The following is a 22,546-nucleotide window of genomic DNA, read 5'->3' as shown; positions in this document are numbered from 1 at the left end:
TGTGATATGGCAAGTTTGACTAATTTTAGCTAGCTTGGAGAATGGATCGAGGGAAATTCATGCCGAGTTTTCTAAATGAACAAATCACAAGACTTGTTGCTTTATTTGGAATATAGTTTTTGCACAACAACATTCAGGTGAACAATTTTATACTTTATAACACTTTTGACCATTAAGATAAACCCATCGTCCCCATATGAGGACATCTTTTTTTCTCTCAGAAGCCACTTCCTGTTTAAAGACGTTTATTTTTATACTATATACAGTATATATTATATATATATATACTATATATTCCCAAATAGCTGGGAGACATTAAAAATGCAGGCCAAACAGAAGTTGACGTCTCAGGGGGATATAGTAAATGCCACTGTTTATAAATTAATAATATTCTTCTATTCTTTTTTATCATTTAGTGCAGTCATTCTGCCTGCATTGTCTATATTTACACCCCTGCTGATAGGGGTTCTATTTCTCCAAGTATTCACCCCAGGAAATTTCTTTCTCTATATGTCAGTCAGATTAAACTTTTCAGTCAACATCTTAAGGCACTCAACTACATAGTGTGTAAGCAGTGTAAGCACGTCGTGGCCAGCAGTCAACAAAACTGTCTTTAATCATGTTAAAAACCTCTCTGCCAAAAAGTTTTTGTTAGCCAGTGTTGTATTCGATTTTCCAGCATTTGAAGTAAATTGTTATTTTGTATTTTAGATTGATATCCATAAATACTGACTGTTCTAACTGTGATTTGATTTATGCTGATGATTGGACAAAGATAGTGACCAGATGGATCTCAGTCAGAGTGCAGGATGTTTCCAGAGAATTTGTTTGTTAGGATGTCTATGCCCACAGAGCGTTCAGAGCCACGTGCTAACCATAGGTCATTGACCCACAGTGCCCTCCAAACATTGGCATCTTTGACAACTGAAAAAGACTCTTTGAAAAAAACACAAATGGGTTTTGTGTTGCTTAGCAAACAAAAAAAGGCTTTGCATGTAACATGCTGGATTTGTACTAACCTCTTGTGTCATTGCAGTCCAGCTCACCAATGACTGTTTAATTCTCTGGATTTTTTTGCCAACTCCCTGTCTGTTTTTGTTTTGTTTGTTTTTTTAAAGCTTTTTTTGACTCCTTGTTAGTGTATTACTTTTTTGGACTGAGGTAAAGGCCATGCTTATTTTTTTTAACTCTACTCTGCCTCCTGTGTGTCTTCTGCATTTGAGTTTTCACAGGAGTTATGACACTGCACTTAGCTATGTTTCTTTAAACCCCTGGCGGAGAGGGTAACTGACAAAGATATGCTCACAAGAGACAGAAGAAAAGTGAACAAAGGATTGATCTGTGACTAGCTTGTGAGTAAATCGATGATAAAGAGTGTCATCATCTTAAATTAATGTAAAATATATTAAGTTAACTTGCAATTAGTCTGCTTTGTATAGGTCAGTGTGTCAAAGGCCTTTAATCTGCAAACACTATCTCCTAAAGGATTAAATGATGCGATACCATGGCATGTCATGCTGTGATGGATTTTGGGATCTTAAAAGACCAATTTATGATACATGGCGTAAGAGTGTACAATGTTGAGTATTTTGAATGATTTATGAAAGCCGAGAGGCCGATGTGTTCATTTATACGATCAACATTTTTGTCAATAATCTTGTAAATAGCTTTTATTTTCTAAGGAGCCTGAGTTTTGTAGGTTTTTCCTATGTTTGTCTTGTTCTCTTGTTCTTTAGTTTGTGGGATATGTGACACATGGTGCACAGGCTGTTGTCAATGATGCTGATTAATTCCCTCACACCTGTGCACACCTGTGAAATGGGTAAGGCAGTTTCTTTTTAAGCTCATTGTTGTGAAATGATGGTGTTGAACACTCTTGAAGAAGGTCCAGGAGGAGTAAAACGTTAGTGTTATTATTAATTTGTGAAGCTGAGCAAGAGCAGAAAAAATAGATAACTTGGATAGCTGCCTAAATACAGTTGAAATAAAATAAACTCCTTATCCCTTATGAGGACATGATTGAAAAAATGTGATCATATTTGTTTTAATATTTGGTTTATAATATACTACTGTTGTTTGAGGTGCTCAAAACCCAACGTCATCTCGATTTAAGGGTTTGTTTGCTGTTCTAAAACACAGGGTTGCACACCAAATTGTATGCTATGCAAGGAAAACATTTTGTTAGTTGAAGAGTTTTACCATTATATTTAAATGTGGCTCAGCGCCCAAATGTATCTCTGACATGCTTGTGACATATGAACCTTCTAGGACCCTGAGGACATCTGGGGCCCGCCTACTGACTGTCCCAAGAGTCAGAATGAAACATAGTGAAGCAGAATTTTATCATGCAGCACAAACATGGAATAACCTCCCAGATGATGTTAGACAAGCCCCGACTCTGACCACTTTTAAGCCAGAGCTAAAAACATTCCTTTTTTTACAGTGCCTACTCCACCCTGTAATGACTGCAAACTTATTTTTAAATTATCTTTAAACTCATTTTAAATAATCTTTTCGTTAATTCAGCTTAAAGTAAATAACTGTGTAACTTTGCAGTGCTTGAAGTTCTTCAACAGAGTGAAGACATGGGTTCAGAAACAGAGAGGGCAACAAGTTTTGGTTTCCATCAATTTTATTGAATTTATAGACTTTCAAACAAACTTGTACAAATTGCAAAACAGCTTTTGGTAACACCTCATTGTTTTCGTATTATTATCAGTATTAGGAAATAAATTAAGTGAACAAAAAGTAAACAATGTGAATAGAGAACATAGAAATACAACAGAAAGAATAATACCACAAAGAGCAAAAAGAAAGAAAGAAAAGAGGCAACTGTTTTCCACAAAGGGTCGACTGCATCGTCACCTGCCAGTACCTCCTCCTCATCCTCCTCCTCCTCGTGGTGAATGACAACATTTTGCACTGGCAACAGAATCAAAAGCCCATTGCGAGCTTGTTTGAAATTCACATCTGATTTGCACTGCACTACTGTGTTCATACACCAGGTGGCGTCACTATCACACAGCATAACGTCTTGGTTCTGCCGCCCACTCCTGACTCCTCCACAGTTTTCATACTCTGTACCAGAACAGATTGGGTGATGTGACAGGAGGATCGCTGGCATTTTTTAAAAGCTTTCAAAAGCAAACTTTCTTCATTGTGTTGTTGTTGTTGTGTGCTCTATAAACAGCACTAAACAAATGAAATACTGTGGAGCATTTTATGAAGCTTGCATTGTATTTATTTGGTCATTTCAACACTGTACGGCTTATTTAAAATACATTGCAACCTGTGCTGTTAGATATTTTCTATCCTTCACTGCTTCTTCATACAAAGATTAGGAGCGGCCATTTTTATAAGCACTTCTTCTACACCATATCTCCAGTATGTCTGCAGGTGAAATACTGACCGTTAGTGTGTGTGGACATGAAGAAAATGTCCTCACTTCATATCAGGAGGATTATAACGGGGTATTAACTTGATGAGAACAAATAATAAATAGACCCAGGAACATGGTCAATGCCAGCTCTGTGTGAGGAGCGGCATGTTTTTGTGTGGGTGTGGAGTCGAGGCACAGGGAGGCATAACAGAGTGGAGGAATGGATGCCCAGAGGGCGTTGTGTTCGGGGAGAGCGTGTCCACTGCCAGCAGCATCCAATTTAGCCTCTATACTTCATTCAAACCGGTCTCTTCACATTCTTCGCCACTCGTGGGGACATGCACTTTTTCTCTGGTTAAATATATAAAACGTGCGCCTGCACCAACAACCGCAAGTGCACCGCATACGCTGTAATGTGTTCAAACTGTTAAACTGTTATTTGCGTCTACGGATTTAGCATTGCACAGAAAACCTCAGTCTCATTTAACAACACGCTGGAAGGACTCGCTCCGCTTTTCCGAGAGGTCAAGGCAAACAATCAATCTCGACTGTGTTTTTAGTTAAACTGAAAAGAAATTCCTCTAAGTCAGCCGCTCTACACAGAGAAGGCTTTTCCTTACACGACACAGAACCTCAGAAAACCTCAAATGGCATTGGAAGTAAAACCACAAAAAAAAAAGATTATCTGTTAATAATATCAAAAAATACCAACAAACAGGCAAAAAAACAACAACAAAAAAAAAACAGATTGATCACAGCAAATTTATGTACACATACACATTAAGAAAAGAGCTGTCAGTGGAGTTGGGGAGAGGGTGGGTGAGTAGGGGAGAAAGATTTGGGCAATTAGATAAGCCCTGTATCTTCGCTATACAGGGGAGTTACAGGGGTTGCCGTGATGGCAGACCGGGGACGGACAGGGGGAGAAGGAGGGGGGAGAGCCAAGGCTGTACGTTCACCTCTTCTTGGGGGCTTGGGTGGTGCGGGGAGGGGTGACAGGCCGACCAGAATTTACACCGCCGTACTGGTACTTGGCCTTCTTCTCTGAGGGCTTTAGGATCTTTGAATAACAACACAGAGAGACAGAGAGGTGTGAGCGTCTCTGAGGTAACACAGTCAAACATATATGCTCGTGTCTAGTTTTTAACCTACCTGGAAGGAACACATGAGGGATTCGTCGACACTCATCATGCCGCCTGCATTGTCAAACTCCCCGCAGTAGTTTGGAGCGGAGAACAGTGTGACCAGTTGGCGTTTGGCAAAGAACTCATATCCATCCTCCACAACCTGTTGGAAGACACATGACATTATTCCACCGCCCACGCCGATCAATACGGAGAAACAGATCTTCGGCTAGTTACAGAATCCAGCTTTGCTATCATGGTTGAGCGTCCATAACCACCTACATCTGAATCAATATACGACGCCCAACGTGGAGCTGAAATAGCTAATGTATAACGGAGAAGTTATACATTCTGATCATGATAATCAATTCTTTTTAGTCATCTATCAGTGAATATATGTGACGCCAGTGTCTCAGAAGCAAAAAATAGCTTCTAATTCTCTGTCAGACTGTTTAAAATCAGGGGGAAAAAAACGCATTGATAATAAGTGAGAGCTAAATGAAGTTGTAATGAATGATTCGGGGGGGGGAAAAGATACACTGAGTCTATTAATATGTGGTTTAGCTCTTGTGTCTGTGTCTTTGCATCAGCCTCAGTAATTACTCGAGCAGAAGACACACAAACTAATGGAGGTCAGCTTTCATTAAAGTGCATGTCCAACCAATTTTAAAGTCTCTAAGAAAAAAAAAAAAAACAAGATCAATCTGCTTGCAATGCACTTCCCGCTTTCACAATCCCCATCCAGGACTCTCTGCCTTCATTCCCCTTGGTAATTACCTGGTGGGCTCTGCAGATGAGGTCCAGGTCGTGGCGGTTTAGGAACTTGCTGACCACATCTGCCCCGAAGGTGAAGGAGACCCCGCGGTCGTTCTCTCCCCAGCCTTGTACGTCCTTATCTGGGTCTGACCACAAAAGGTCACACAGCAAGCCTGGGGGACGCACGTGGAGAGGAGAGATGGAGATAAAGAACAGGGAAATCGGTAAAGAGTTGAAGGAAGAGAGTAGATAGTAACAGTGTCATTGTCATTCACATTAAGGAAAATCTATGAGTGTGAGCATCCACTTAAAGGGACAGTTCACCTCAAAATCAATACACATATTTTCCTCTTACCTGTAGTGCTGTTAATCTGTCTAGATTGTTTAAGTGTGAGTTGACGAGTGTTGGAGATAGCGCCACTGGGAGGTCTGCCTTTTCTACATTATAAAAGAACTGGATGGCACTCAGCTTGGTGCCATGCCATTGTGCTAACGGCCCCAAATTCTGAAGCGCCTTTAGTCCCCTTGAACCAAAAGCCTGTTCCAAAGATAGATCATTATCCCAAAAATGAACGCCCATTGCTCCGAAGTCCTGTTTCTCCAAAAATACACACTCCCTGCAGTTAGTTTCAATTTCCTAGCAGCGTTCGAACCACTGATTGTGGGTGATTTTACCGCAAGTGTTTCTCAGCAGCATTTGAGTCACCGCACCCGTTTGTATTTCACTGACCCGTCCCTGCTTATCAGCAACTTTTGTGCCACCACATGTGGGTGATTTAAGCCAAAACACAATCTTTTTTTAAACATAACCAAAGTTTTTGTGCCTAAACCTAACCACACAGTCACCACAGCGTCGCTGACAAATGTAACATATCCGTTACATTTAACATTTTTTCTGGCAATTGGGAAACTGGACATTTTTTTGACTAATGGGGCTTCGGTTTTTGGAAAAATGGACAGACCTCCCCTGCATGTGCTGCTAGCGCACCAAAACAATACATCTGAACAACTTAATAGCAATGTCTCTTCCCAGAAATCCGCTTACTCAAGAGATATTCTACAGACCTTGTTGTGAGCAGTTTCAGTAACAGTTTTCAGTTTCATGTAGGAACTATTTTCTTTCTACCGAATTACACCCACTGACTATTTCTGCACAGAAGGAGGCATGCATCTACTGCTAGCTCACCTAGCGCCACTTAGCTAAGGAGGCTAGGTGAGGTGATATCTCCAACAACTAGACAATCTAGACTGGTAAACAGCACTACAAGTAAAAGGATATGTAGGTTTGATTTTGGGGTGAACTGTCCCTTTAAGTACATACAGACACATTAACAGTACCTGTATCAGGCACGTCTGTTGGCCTCATGATCCTGCGAATCTGCTCCATTGACTGCAAATCAGGCGATAGCCCTAAATAGAAAATAAAGAGGTTAGTACTACGAATATATATCAAACCAGGGCATCAAAAAGCTCTGGTTTACATTTGGGACAAGGGGAGAAAATGCGTGCCAGCTGTTTTCTTACCTCCATGGCAGCAGAAGATCTTCTCATCAATGATAGCAGCAATGGGGAGGCAGTTAAAGCAGTCAGTGAAGGTCTTCCACAACTTAATGTTGAACCTGCGCTTGCCTGGTGGAACACAAATACACACATGATTAAAACCAAACGATGTAAGTGCTTCAGGACTGTTTAGGTGTGTGATGATCAGTACCCAAGGATTCCAGCAGACCACTGCCTTGTAACGAGATGATCAATGTCATTCACTTCACCTGTGAGGTTTTAGTGTTGTGGCTGATAAGTGTTTATGTGTGCAGGCAGGGTGAGTTCATTTGTACTCACACTCATCGTAGAAGCCGTAGATGCGGTTGATGGAAGCACACTCGTGGTTGCCCCTGAGCAGGAAAAAGTTCTCTGGGTATTTGATCTTGTAGGCCAACAAGAGGCAGATGGTTTCCAGGGACTGTTTCCCTCTGTCCACGTAGTCGCCCAGGAAAAGGTAGTTTGCCTCTGGAGGGAAACCACCGTACTCAAACAGCCTCAGCAGATCTGTGTATTGCCCATGGATGTCACCTAAAAGGGGGGTGAAAGGCAAAGGGTGGAGACAAGACAGGGAGAAGCGTTAGTTTGGCTATTTGCTGTAAGACAAGCTGTTTAAAGCTACAGCTGGTAACTTTTATGAGAATTATTTTTGGTCATATTTGCTGAAACTGTTAATATATTCTGAAAGACGTACAGTTTCCTTCTCCTCTGATCAAATATAAATCAAGATTCTGGTACTGCATTGCCTATTTCTCACCTGAAATATTCTAAGGAACATTTTAGTGTCCTATTTAGCTGTAAAATGAGTTTGTGGCCTGGCTGCCATATTGGATGCAGTCAATGATACAGTTGAGGCTTTAAATAGGCAATTTTCTCCACAAACTATATATATATTTCAAGCCTTACCTGTAACAACGACTGCATCCAATATGGTGGCCGGGCCACAAACTTCCTCATTTTACAGCTAGACAGGACACTAAAATGTTTCTGAAAATGCTTCAGGTGACAAAATATGCAATGCAGTAACAGAATCTTGATTAATATTTGATCAGCGCTGCCTAGTTTGACAGTTTGACCTCAGTTTACAGCAGTGATTAACATGACTGACAGCTGCGTTGGAGACTCCTCGGCTCTGATTCGATGTTTTCAATGGCATGCAGTAAGGACATCTGAAGCGCTTCAGGGCAACAGAGTAGGCAGAAAAATATGATTCTTTTTCACAGATTATCCATCTCATTTCATGCTGTGTGAATATAGTTAGTTTCAGCAAATATGGAAACTTTTTTTGGATAAAAGTTACCAACTACAGCATTAACGTGCATTCATTACAGAAAGAGGAAAACACTGAGAAGCACTAAACACAGCTGGGCGAAAGGGAAGAGATTATCAAAAACAGTGGTGATGCAGTTTGTGGAGAAAAGGATAAGACGAAGAATCTCATCAAAGCAAATGCAGGACTTAAGACAGAAGCAAAAACTTTTTCTGTCCCCAAACCACATATCCACCCCTACATATATATATACACACCAACTCCTATGTTTCTGAATCCATTTTGATTTCCAGAACACCACCAGACATGTAGGTTGGTGGGGATATATGACTGTGCCTCTGCTTTACTGGGACTACAGCAGCAAGTACACACACAAAATGAGGCACTACAAGTGCCACCAGATCAATGCCATGGCCCATGGGAAGAGCTACCGAGGGAGAGAATGCAGACAATCCAGGTTAATCACAAAATACAAGGACGCACATACACATACCGGCACAAACTAACTTTAATTTTAACAACTCTCCCAGGATTCAGGGTCAACCTTGTCTCTTTTTGACATCAGTCAGGCAGAGATGTGCTGGAGCAGCTCTTATCAAAGCGCAGGATCTCTGCAGGGGAGCCTCACTTCATCACCTAGCCAAGACCTGCTTCCTTTTTTATCCTCTCACACCAACTTAAGAGCTGCTCTAATTTGGGCTAAGTGCTCCAGACCCAGATGACTGCAGAAAGCCTCACCAGAAAGACTAGGACAATAATAACAGGCTGTATTGTGACCAAAACGGCAAGCGAATTCATGTGCCACACTCTTTTTATGGCAATGCTTCATTACAAGATAGCACCAAATACAAATTAAATGAAATAATAGGCTTGTTAAGCTGTACAGCTGTCTGGCCCTGAGATTAAAATGACCAACAAAAGTCCAGTTTTATATCATCAGAGTGGCTGGCATGATCTTTTTCATTTTAGTGATCTGGGCACCAAAACCCAAACCACGACTGGCATCAATATATGGCTACAGGCCTCTACTTATTTTTGCCTGTGTCTAAGGATGGCATGCAAAAACACACTTTTTTTCCCCCATGCAAATGAATGATTAAAGGAGCAGTTCTGGATGTTTGAAGTCAGGCTCTGACTTATGCTCAGCGCTCATGTTGCCTGCTGGTCTGTGTTTTACCATCACCATCAATCACTTTCTTTGCCCTGGACACGCAGCCCCAGCTCGCTATCTCGAGTTTTGACGCAAGTTCTGGTAATGTTAACAACTTCACAATCCTTCACATTAATAATACAATATCAAAACTTCAATGAAACAAGTCCTAAAGTATTAATGCAGTGCTCCTGCAACATACTGTAGTCCAGGTCGCAAGCTGTCAGTATGAAAGCAGGAGAGCTTTTAAGTTTCTTTGCACTTCAGATGCTGCTTTCAAATCCTATTTTAAGTTTTAACTTCTTATGGGAGAGGGAAGAGGTAAAGAGGAGAGTCGGGATCCATGTGCCAGACGTATTTTATAAGATTTCAGTTTCATAGGGCCTCATTTTGTGTTCCAGTTAACATTATTTAAATGTTGGTCTGCCACAACAGTGAAATTAGTCATATCCTTATTTTATTGTTTATGGGCGCACATAACTGTGTAATAAACTTTTGTGCACCTGCTACATAGGGGAGAACATTTCTGCACTTCAGTTCTCTCATCTCGATGTCACTGGGTTTTCGGTTAGATGCCTGAAATAAGGGCTGTGGTTAACACAAGCTTTAGAGATTTTTCACGTGTTGATCCATGATATAAACACGCCAGTAAATACCTCACTTGTGAATTTTTTGAGCATCTGGGCGTCTTAAAAAAGGCGGTTGCTAACAAGTAGAGACTAGAGAATGTCATCAAGCCAAACACGACTTTACAGCCTTACTGTGGTGGCAATGTTGAAGTCATGCGACCATGGTGTAGTTCGTTTATAGCCTAAAGTTAGCTTTTTTATTTCTGGCGTTTGCATTCACACTACAAAAATCACAGAAGTGGTGTTCATTTGTGAAGATTATCATGCTGAACAAAACTTGTAAGTATCAAACATTTTCTGCAACAATCCAAAATCCAATGAAAAAGTCCCACTGGCTCTTTGACATGAGAACCAAGGCGACGCTAACTTTCACATCGGCCTACAAAAAAAGTCATCCATGCAGCACTCGTAAATATTCAAATTTTACCAGCCGCTCAATAGATCATCATTGTTTTTCTGGCTGGTGAATGAAGTAAACGTGCATATTTTACCAGCACTTGACAAGCGGATGGTGCTAATTTGTACCCAGAGTCTGCATTGTGCTAATCTTCCTGGAGCTAGGAACGGATCTGAAGGCTGCTGAAAGCTACATAAAGACATGAAAACACTGATTTTGTTGAACACAGATTGTTTTTAGTCTTGGCAGGCTGAAAGCAACACATCCTGGACAACAGAGTAAATACAGAGGACTGAGTAAATACAGAGGACAACACACAGAAAACAATAATTCTTGCTTGTGCCTACACCAAAACAGAAACGGACATGAGGCATGAACAATTAGCTTTGCTCATTTATCTTGCAATTTGCTCAGAAAAGAAAAATGGAATGCAGAAACGGAGCCAGATTTGGATTAAATGGTAAACACAGAGACATGGCAACACAGACTGTAATCAGTTGGAGGTGAGTGAACTTTGTAAGCGCAGGGCTGACTTCAGCTGAGCTTTGACTCTGTAGTGAAACCTGGAGAAACTACCACTAGTTGACTGGCTGTCTGTTTGAAAATGTCAGCCTCCAGAGAAGGCACCTCAGGTCGGTTTTACTATCCTAACTATCCTCAGCTCCACACTACGAGTTGCTGCTCGACTGAATGTGAATGTGTGAGCTTCACTGGGACTGGCTTTTTACAGGGCAGCCCCCCCCCCCCGCCTGCCCTCTCACGAGGAACTGTAGGATGACAGTGAATTATTTACCCAGCACTGCCTCTGCAGTGTCAAAACAGTCCGAGAATAGCAGCACAGAGATTTAGGGTTTAAAAAGCAGAGCAAAAGGCTGAAAGTTGGAAAAAGAGGGAGTGCTGGACCTGAGGTCAGTGTTATAAATGAGCACCATTTTTCCCAGATGACAACACAATATAAAAGCAATGGTAATAACAGACTTCTGTAATAATAAAAGGACAGAGTAGTGCATCTTATGGCTCCTGAGTATGCCACCCGTGTGCTGTACAACAGTGTTATATGTCATGCTGACATGTAGATGAATCAGATCAGTAATGATTAAACAAACAATAACAATGTCTTTGCATGCACGGGACACTGGTGCTTAGGTAACAAAGCTGTAATCAAGTGCTCGGTTGCGTGACCTCGTGTAGTCAGATAATCAACAGGTTCAGAAACACCCACATAAAGACACGTCAGTGGTGTGAGGAACAGTGAATAATACCGTTCAGGGCGCATTTTCAAGATGAAAACAACAAATAACACAAAAACACTCAGCAAACAGGCTGACTGTAACTGTAATGTAGCCTGTCTAGACTGCTCTACTGTAGATGGCGTGACACGTGCATTAAAATATTCAGTTATATCCAGTGAGCAGCAGTTCTCTGGGTGAAAATGCCTTGTTGATGCCAGAGGTCAGAGGAGAATGGCCAGACTGGTTCAAGATGATAGAAAGGCAACAGTAACTCAAATCACCACTGGTTACAACCAAGGTCTGCAGAAGACCATCTCCGAACCAACAACACATCCAACCTTGAAGCAGATGGGCTACAGCAGCAGAAGACCACACCAGGTGCCACTCCTGTCAGCTATCAACAGGAAACCAGCACCTTGATGAATCTATGCCACAATAATTAAGGCAGTTCTGAAGGCAAAAGGGGGTGCAACCCAGTACTAGCAAGGTGTACCTAATAAAGTGGCCAGTGAGTGTATAACACCCAATGACAAGCATGTCGAATGGAAGAAAAAAATATGACATTAACAGCAAATGTGCACCACACACAACAACATAACTGGTCTGATGTCAAAGCTGGCTTAAGAAAAGCTTGATTAGCCGTTTTCACATATGACCTCCTTACAATGTCTGGAGAATCAGGCCCTTATATTTTCCTTTCATACGCTGGAGACGTCATTTGGAGCCGGAGTCTGCACAGCAGCGATCTCTACAGTACAGAGTTACCTCTGATACACCCATCCGGCTGATCGCGAGCAGCACCAGTGATTGAAGCACAGTGATAAACCTATTTCACAGCAGACATTTTGACATGTCATAGAAGGAAAAGCACAGGTAGCTGCACAGAGGTCCTGGTGTTGTCCATGCTGGCTCACTGAATAGCTTACTGTGAAACTTAATGGAACAGAGCCATCATTAATGTTGTCAATTTCACCTGTGTTTTGTACCAGCTGCTTAATGACCTATACTGCAGCCGACTTTACTTTTGGAGCATACCGTCCACGGGTGCGTTCCGAATCGCATACTTTTTCTTTTTACTTTTAGTAAGTACTGCAGCTGCCCTTAAAAAGTATGTACTGTTGCATGCAGTATGCACACAATTGGGTCATACTACTTCCTCATAACATTCCATCCTGAAATTTGACCCTGTTGCTTTTATATCTGTTACCGAGGAGATAAAACAAACACCACTTATTGAGTTTGCCAGACACAGAGATCAACACTCAGAGCTGTGATTTCGTTACTTTGCACTGTTATAACTACATACACGTAGATTCTAACATATTATATTTGCGACAGTGAAATTACATCTGCAGTCCTCTTTAGTAGTTATGTCTTATTGTTGTTGTAATATTTCTGAATTTTTTTTTTCACTTAATCAATATCCCTAAATTACTATTTGACTGGTGATCAGTTGCTTTAATGCGCTGTCGTCCCTCATTGTGACTTCTGACTGCTGTCAATCAGCTGTCAATGAGTCATCAAGCTGTCATCTCTCTGCAGCTCAGTTGATGTGACATGTTGTCCGCTGTGCAGAGGATTGTGGGTCAGAATAGCCAGAACAGCATGCTGGCTTGCAGACTGCAAAATCGGACCGGATGTAGTAGAGCATCCTGGTATTTTTGGCAAACTGCATTTGACATATTATGCATTGGGACAGGAGATTTTCGTGTCAGACAGGTTCTCACCAACTGAAAATAACCCAATTAGTTTACGCGAGGGGTGCAGGAGGCATGTCTGCAATTCAGCGTTTTTCAGATGTTAACCTAAAATAAAACAGCTTTTATCTGATGAGAAATCACAGCAAGTTGTCTCTCCCAACAGCGTCAGCTTCACAGCGGCGTGCACAGGCACAGTCAAAACATTGCAGCTTGGCTGGCTTATCCAGCGCCAGGTGCATGTGTGAAATATAGAGGCTGTGGATGAGAGGGGAGCTGAGTGCTGAAAGTCAGAGATGTCATGTTTTAGTCTATGTGATGCTTGTTCAACAGTTGGTTGATAACTTGCTATTAAAAAAACTTGTTAAGGATCTGAATTGCTTTTTTTTTTTTTACCCTGCAGAATGTTAGTGAACATAGTCTGTCTTCAGCAAATTCAACACACCCTTACAAAGAAAGTTTGATTAGTATCTTTTGTGTCACTGCACAAGAACATTGACTGCTGACCATTGACGACAACACTGCATTAAAGAAAACCAATATTGTATTATTCCCTTTAAATAAATACCAAACAGTGTCAAAGCTGCCAGCTTGGGTCAAAGTATTCCAGTGGCATTAAGGTTAACAAGTGTGAGCTAGAGTACGCGCAGAACCTGATCCATCTGGCCTTAGTAAATATTTAAAGGCATTCACTGTTTGGTCTTTATATTCAGTGCCGGTGCCCTGAAAGCCTGCCGTCACAGACGTGGGTTAAAGGCAAGCAATCATCGGGGTTCAGTGACAGAACAAAGAAAGTAAAGGAGAGACAAAGAAACCCCACACAGTGACAAATAACACCACCTCACACTCATGCATATTTTAAAGTAATAAGCCCGGGTAAGGTCTACATGGAAGACCTTTAAAAAGTCAGGTACTCCGATGCAGGCATATGGACTTCATCAAATTAATGCTTCCCATTATCGTGTTTATCACTTGAAATACAAATGCTGCCATCTGAGGTTGACACAGTTATCAGGCCGACACAACAACAATCGGAAAGTACATGTTTGTAGGAGGAAACTGGTATGAGGACAGCCACAAATGAACTGTGTGTAGGCTTGAGGTTGTGTGTGTGCGCTGTTTTCTCGAGCACTGGCACATATATTTGATGGTTCTGACTTGTTTGCAGTTGCAGCGCCACACTGGGGGGGGGAGAGATAAAGCATGTGGGAGTGTGCAGAGATGTGCAGGGGCCAGTGAGAGATAGTGATAGTGGTTGCATTTCAACTGCTGAGAGGGAGTGCGCTGTGCAAATGTGCACTGCTTTGCTCTGCTTCGGTCTGTCTATATTATGTGTGTGAAACAGTGATATACAATCTGCATGTGTGTGCAATCCCATGCATACACAGGGTAGTGCAGAGAGTAACAGTGACTTAATATACGACCCAGGCTGAGGCAGTGTTATCTCGTCTGGTTACATAAGTACACTTTTAAAGCTTTCGGTTCAGATGCACTTTAAAGCAAATGTCACAGTGGAATATACAGTACAGAAGGTTATGAGAGAGTGAAAGACAGGAGAGTAAAAATAAACATGAGGCTGTGAGAAAATGGCCTAAAACAAGGGCACATGAGTACAGCACTGACCACAGATCTTCAAGGGTGCCTCAAGCTCCAGCAGGATAGGCTGGCTGAGGAAGATCTCCCTGGATTTGATGCAGAGGCCCCGCACCTCTGCCTCGGTCATCTGGACTATCTTCCCCGGGCGACATCCCCGTACTGGAGAGGAGAGAACACACCCCATCAGTGCTATCAGAAACTGTTAGCATCATTGTCAGTGTGAACACAGCAGCACCGGCACACCCCAACAACGCAGACTTCATCAGAATGAGGCCATGATAGAATAATTTTTCACCTAAGGGGAGGAAAACACTTACAGGGGGACTCACAAAGCAATCTTAAAATCTGATGAGTGGTGGGCGTAATAGTTCTGTAGCTTATAGCTGCTTGGTCTCAGCCATACTTAAGAAACCCACTGCTTAGACTATGAGAGCAGCTTGCATCTTCAGCACTGGTGTGGGTTTATTGGCTGTGTAGTTGCACTGTTAGCTTAAGCCTACTTTCTGGCATTCTGCCACAGCTCTGCGAGCAGATTTATCTTACAATGATGAAAAGCAAAGTGAGAATTGCAAATGTTGGCCACAGTCAGCAGTCGAAATAATCAAGAGATATGAAAAGTGAGATTATACATAAAAAGTGCTTCCTTGCTGTAGTACCTTATGGCTTGCGTAAGACTAAAGTTATGTTCCATCTAGTTTCAAAAGTCTGCATTTTATGTATTTGTGTTTGATTTAATATCTGGACAGCTTGGTTGGTGCAAAGTTTCTGAAAGATGGCGTCCTTTTAAAAGCACACAGTCAGTCACATGGCAAAACAGCAATGCAAAATTGAGAAGTGCAGAGGTAGACAAACACAGAAATCCCAATAAATTTATATCAGGCTGAAGACTGGTCCTATAGTCAGCCCTAAAATGCACTGCTGCACTTTCAAAATCATCCACCTGCCCTTCAAAATGCATTCCCACTTGTTTTTTGAAAGCAGTATTTCAGAAAGCTGGTCCAGACATTTTAGCCATTATTAACTGGTCTGTCTACTGGCATCCCCCTTCAATTTTAAAGAGAGAGCTCACCTCAAAATCAACAATACATATTTTTTTCTCTTACCTGTAGTGCCTATTTATCAGTCTAGATGTTTTGGTTTGACTTGCCAAGTGTGGGAGATATTAGACATGCAGTCAACATTTGAAAAACTCAACAGAAACATCTCTTTCCAGAAATCATGACCCCATTACTTAAGAAAATCCACAGACCCTTGTTATGAGCAGGAGGAACTACGTAGGAACTATTTTCTTTCTACCGAGCTATACCTGCCAACTGAATCAAGGCACAGAAGGAAATGTGCATCTACTGCTAGCTCATAGCACCACTGAGCTAGCTATTGAAAACACCATAAATGTTTACATCTCGCACCGTCACAGGCACTACCTCTCGCCCATGAGCAGACACACACATTCCTCTGCACTGTGATATGGATGGCAGATGGAGTTCAAGCAGCATAAGCCCAGTGCTATCTTGTTCAATTCAATTCAAGAGAAGCAATTCATCTAAATATTATCAAAATTGTGACATGGCCAAGTGCAGTATCCAAACTGCAGGAGCTACAATGTCTTGATAAAGGTAAAATGTGTCACAACATTCCATAATAAATGAAGCTTTGTGGTGCTACAGAGATGTCCTGACCTACAAACCATATCCCAGACATAAGGGAACATGTTTGTTTGGTCAAGACCCCAGCAAAATTACATAAAATCACATTATCATCATTTTTATCTATTTTTTTCAGTGAAAAAGAAATGCAGAAACCATTTCCACTAAAATTGCGACTCATAACTGCTATCTCTAACACTCAGCAACTCATACCAAAACAATCAAGACTGATAAATAACACTACAGGTAAGATGAGAAATTATGTATTTTTGATTTTGGAGCAAACTGTCCTCTCAAACAATACACTGGTTACCCCCTATTAAAGGCCCAGTGTGCAGGATTTAGGAGTACATGTTGGCATCTGTGTACCTACCTAATTCACCTTATTTCAACCCTTTCTTTTTATTCTTCTTAACTTTTTAATATTTCATTGTGTTCTTGTTGTAATTTTATAGTCTTGCAAAACTTTATGTTCAGTTGTTTGTGTTATCCTTTAAATTGTGTCTGTGTCATTACAATGTTGCCATGTCAAGCACTTTGGGCTGCATGTTAGTATGAAAGGTGTTATATAAATAAAGCTGAGTTGAGAAATGGTATGTGATATTTATTACAATGTTTTCAATAGTTTATAACCACTTGAAAATTAAAAGCACTGTGTTTTTGTTAGCTTTGATTGATCCGTTTATATACATGAGAAGTGGATCCATGTTATTGCTACAGTAACCTGAAATGGACAGACCAAGCACTGGCTGTAGATAGGGCCATTCTCAGCCACCGTAGTTCTCCTACATGTTTGGCACAACGGGAAAAATTTCACTTCTGCATCTCACCTTTAGATGCCATTAAATCCTAAAACACTGGACCTTCATAGAAACCCTCTGTGAATCCCTCTTTTGTTATTAATTATAAACCTATCTCTAAGCTGACATTTACATCCAAGATTTAAAAAACCCAAAATGTCTCCACCCAACTGATTTCTTTCATGAAAAGCAATTAAATTTCCAAGAAAATGTCACAACTGTGACACACTTTATTCTGCTATCAGCAGGCAAAACAGCTAAAGACCGCAACTTATACAAAACGCTGCTGCCAGGCTTTTAACACACTCTAAGAGAAGCGACCACATCACACCAGTCCTCGCTGCCCTTCACTTGTTACCTGTGGGTTTCAGAATTGATTTTAGATTTTACTGATGATTTTTAAAGCCTTGAATGGTCAGACTCCTGCCTGTATGTGTGATCTGCTAACTCCCTGTAAGCCTCATCACTGCTTGAGATCCTCTGGCCTCAGGATCTCCTCCATCCTCCAGCAGGCAGACTCAATATCCTCTGTTAAAACTCACTTTCAGCTCAAGGCTTTTCTTAACTCATGGTATTTTATGTAATTATTTAAACTGATGATCTGTTTTTACTGTAAAGCACTGTGTAACCTGTTTCAAAAGGTGCTAAATAAATGTTTTATTATTATCATTATTATTTTAGTGGTGATGCAACAGTGACTAACTGTGCTATGGTTCTATATTAATACATGTATAGTAAATGGTAATTGAACAGCACACAGTCTCGGTTTGGCGTCACAGCAAGCAAATCAAAGCACTATGTGAAATGCACCATTGACAATGGAAACAAAAGTGATGAACAAATCCATGACTGAAGAATTATGTAATAACCAGCCAAACCATTTTGGTGCTGCCTTAAAGCTAGACGCCCACTGAAGATTCCAATAAAGGATAGCTGAGCCTAGTGAAACGAATGCGCATTAGTCAGAGCAGGGGAAGTTTCCTTTAAATATTTCCCTTTTTGTTTCGTTGCAGGATGACAAATTATAGAATGACCAAACAGGGAGCAGTTCAAAATGGATTAAGAGCTGTATTGGTGAGCAATTCCTTAACCTGAGTGTAGGCATTTTTGTACATAATTGCATGTGTGCATATGCATGCTACTTATTGTACTTAGACTCACTCAGGGTCTCATTAGTCATGTAATCCAAACAAATCTGAGAGAAGTGAGTGAACCAGAGGAATATGGATCCTCACAGATGGTGTGTCTGGGTGCCAAAAACTATTCTAGACTTCCACCAACCTCAATCAAGTGTCGCTTTACACCATCAATTTCACACCATCAATTTCCTTTATCATCCATCTACTGCATCTGCAGTGCTTCATAGCCATGTGCCACGCATGTTGTGAAGCATGAAATTGCAGAAGTAGGGCTTCTCACTTAATGGCCAGGCGTCATCAGAGCTGAGCGAGTTAAGCTCGGATGCTTAGCCTGCCCCAGCTTTTACACTGAACCTTTCACTGTTCGCACTTCTGCAGGCTGGCACTTTTAAAAGAGATTATGTTCTTAAGAACATTGAGGGGCAAAGGCTAAAATGAAGCAATGACAAGGATTTGCAGCCATCATAAACCAGATCGCTGTTTGTGTGTGTGTGATTGTGCGACTGTATAAGTCTGGCACAGTGGCACAGTGTTTCATAAGTTTTAATTCCAATGAATAAGCACTCTCTCTGACACTTGGCTTTTCCTCAAGACCGAATTTTCCCAGACACCAAAACATACAGTAAGCTATTATGTGATGGTAGGATGCAAAATAAGGGCTCAAGACCTTTCAAATAATCTGGTTTAGAGACTAAGCACCAGGGAATTTTTAGTCTTTTGTTATGGTAAACTCTGAGCTGAACATCGGAAAATATCAACAGAAAAAGGTGCACGTGTTTAAGACCAAAGCAGGTTTTGTTTCACCTACAACTACATTACATCTAGGCCTGCATTTTCTTGGCTAATAACTCTAAAACCTTTAACACAACTTTTTCTTCAGTCACAAGACCTGGACTGAAGACTTGGACTGATCCAGACTCATTTTGTAAAATAAAATAAAAAAAAAATAAAATAAAATGAAAAATGAGATAAAATTAAATTAAATTAAATTAAAAAACAATAAGCAAAGAGTTACACAGTGGCAAGTCACTGGTAGAAATTTCTTACCTACTGTAAATAAAAACATATGTCAATTCATGATGGATGTTTTTCATTAGGGGTGTTAATCACAAGTTTCATCACAATACAATATTATATAAATTCTGGGCAAAAGTATACGATATTGCTGATATCGGAAAGTCTGCAATTTCAATTTGATTTAATTCAGGGGGCTGCAATCAATGAGACGATATGAGTAAATATGCTGCTGCCATTGTCTGCCTGGAACCTGGCCACGAACACTGTTTGAATGTTTAGGATGGAGGTGTGCTTGGAGGGAAATGGTGACACAGACGTGCCACGGGAATTTTAGAATAATGTGGGGCTGCACAATTCAATGAAATATTCTCAAAACTGCAACATGGCCAAGAGCAATATCCAAATCGCAGGAGCTGCAATATTTTGATTAAGGTAAAAAGTGTCACGAAATGCAATTATAAATGAAGAATTGTGCTGCTATGGAGAGGCCCCAGCCTATAAATCATATTTCAGATGTAGGGAGAACGCTTGTTTGGTACAAACCCCAACAAAAATCATATTATCAACGTTTTAATTAGAAATAAAATGCAAAAACTGACATTCCCACTAAAAAAACGACTCGTATTGCAATCACAATATCTGTAAAAATAAATGCAATATGATTTTTTTTGCATATCATGCAGCCCTAAAGATATGTATTAACGTTTTTGATCATTAAATCGATATATGGATCATGTTGATGTATAACTTGATCCTAACTCGAGTAATTCCACTCCACTAACAAAGCTGAACTATTACGTAAGAAGCCTATGAAACGATAACATTCAAATCTATTAGTCATGTGTAGTCACTTGTTTTCAGAGTGTGAAAATATAAAAGAGACATATCACCATCTTGCACCAACAAGATCACAGCACAACTGACCACTCATTAACCATGCCAAGTCCCATTTGTATTCAAAATATGAGCAACACAATCAACAAGTCACAGCAGTCCAAGCTGCGAAACACAGAAAACACTGTGTGAAAAATTAACAAGCTTCCCAGCTCAGAGAAAATTGCTTCACGATTCAGAGTAGACAACAAGACCATTGCAGGCTGTGAAGCAATGGTATCATTTACTTTTAATTAATTTCACCATTTGGTAGCAATGTTAACATGAAATGAAATCGCGAGAAACACAAGGCAGCTGCAGTGTGACGGAGTCTCCCTGCACAGTCACTATAAATAACAAATCTTAGCATTTCAATGTTGGCATGCTGGTGTCTCATCCCTCCAACAGAGTCACATATACTGGTGGAAAGTATGCCAAGGACAGCTGAATTTGCCTTAGTGGTCTGGTCTGACTCAAAGGATAGATCACAGGGGAACAGAAAACTCCCAGCCTTTCTCTTGAGCAGGTGGCCAGCAACACAAAAGGATTTTTTCACATCCCTCTCCCTGCCAAAACCTGCTCCTCGCACACCAACAACATTCCCTTTATTTACCAAGTAGCAATAATGAGAGTGTGAACACAGCTAAACAAGATGACATTTTAAAACTGTGGAGGGGAAAACACAGTATTTATTCCATCTATCCTAATTTCACAGTCTCGAATGGGTTTTTTTGCACCATTTTCTAACAGATAGGCATGTGGGGACCCAATGTGCAAACCTACACTGAAACAAAGCAATCTGTGCACTCAAACACACCAATAAACCAAGACACAAAAGTTAAATGCAAGACAAATTAGTCTAGGATGTAGTAGTAAAGATGTCCAACACCAGATGAAAGGGTTATCTATACATTAGTGTTTTGTTTTTCAGTGTAGGCCTATTTCTAAAGCTTAAATCAACCTGTGAAAATAGTCCAATTTCCAATAATGTCACATAAATTGAAATTAAATACTGTACTGTAACGTTCACTGACAGCACCTCGGATATGGAGCAAAACTTAACCGTGTCAAGGACAGGGGCGCTGGTTAGATAGGTGTCCATGCCTTTTGAAGCACATATTAACTCACTTAACTTATTCATAATTCACGTCCACATTAATTACAACCGTTAGAGGGATAACAAATGGTTCAGGGTTGTATTTTAACGTTACAACGCACGAGACAAAACGTCCCAGCCCTTCCTTCCCGACAGCCGTACATAATTTAGGAAATAAATGAGCCAGAACACAGCAAAAAACACAAGGCACAAAGTTTAATTACACGCTGAAGTAAAGACCACGACACAATTAAATGACTCGCCAACAGTAACGTGGCGGTTACTGCGAAAACTGAGAAATGTAGGCGTTCACCGCTGACTGTGTTTATAAACACGGCCAGCTAACAGTAACGTTAGCTAGCAGCAGCTAGCCGGAGGTGCACCGTTACGAGTGGCTGCCGTTAGCAACACAAGCTAACACATTACCTGCCTGTTGTGAGGGAAGCCGCGGTAGCTACAGAAAACAACTCGCTACAGGCTTAATTATAACTAACAGATAACTCTGTGTAACGTTAGAAAGTGTGTAGAAATGGTTCACCTTCCAGGAGCCGAGAGATGAGGCTGTCCACGTTCAATTCACCCTCCGCCATCTTCAAACTGATGTGGTACAGTGCTGGCCGGTGCGACTCCCCCTACAGACACCAGGGGGCGCTGTTACCAAGACAACAGTCACCCAGGATGATAATGAGAGAAGAAGTGAGGCGTAAACACACTTTAACTCACTTTAATCACCTTTATATTAATTAAACTTTATTATTTGTGGCTTTAGGCTGACAAACACACTGTATTATGCTATACTAAATACAACCCAGTGTGCAGTTATTATTTTGAAACAGATAAAAAGGCACAATAAGTGTGGGTGTTTGCAGTAGTGGTAAAAAGCAGCAGTGCTCATACAACAATGTAAAAATGCTAATTTACAAGTAGAAGTCAGCATTGTGTCTTGCTTAAGAAGCAAGGCTGGCCCTCCCTCTCATTTATAAAGGACTACTTTAAAAACTACCACCTTACTTATTATCACTCCTGTGCATAACCCATTATAAGTATGGGTCACCTGTTCTCAGGAGTGGCTTACACGTCCCTGCAGTAAACTCTAATATTGGAAAACCAGCCTTTAGATATTTATATTTGTCTGAAATAATTTACAGAGTAGACTAAAACTTGACACACTGATATCAATAGGTCAATACAACAATTTGATTTGAG

The 22,546-nt window shown here is 40.8% G+C and overlaps 1 protein-coding gene across 1 annotated transcript; it reads right to left on the bottom strand.

Annotated features, from left to right (window-relative positions):
- Window positions 1–2,614: 2,614 nt before the first annotated feature.
- LOC117267401 (serine/threonine-protein phosphatase PP1-beta catalytic subunit-like) lies at window positions 2,615–22,017 on the bottom strand. The gene is made up of 8 exons (XM_033643297.2): window positions 21,879–22,017; window positions 14,797–14,928; window positions 7,099–7,329; window positions 6,784–6,888; window positions 6,598–6,669; window positions 5,281–5,432; window positions 4,532–4,666; window positions 2,615–4,439 (listed from the first exon to the last, which is right to left on the bottom strand). The coding sequence occupies exons 1-8, from the start codon at window positions 21,928–21,930 to the stop codon at window positions 4,335–4,337; spliced, it is 984 nt and encodes a 327-aa protein (XP_033499188.1). The 5' UTR covers window positions 21,931–22,017; the 3' UTR covers window positions 2,615–4,334.
- Window positions 22,018–22,546: the final 529 nt, after the last annotated feature.

The sequence above is a fragment of the Epinephelus lanceolatus genome, chromosome 15, assembly GCF_041903045.1.
Source record: "Epinephelus lanceolatus isolate andai-2023 chromosome 15, ASM4190304v1, whole genome shotgun sequence".
Taxonomy (NCBI): domain Eukaryota; kingdom Metazoa; phylum Chordata; class Actinopteri; order Perciformes; family Serranidae; genus Epinephelus; species Epinephelus lanceolatus.
This window is presented reverse-complemented; position numbering and strand designations above follow the sequence as displayed.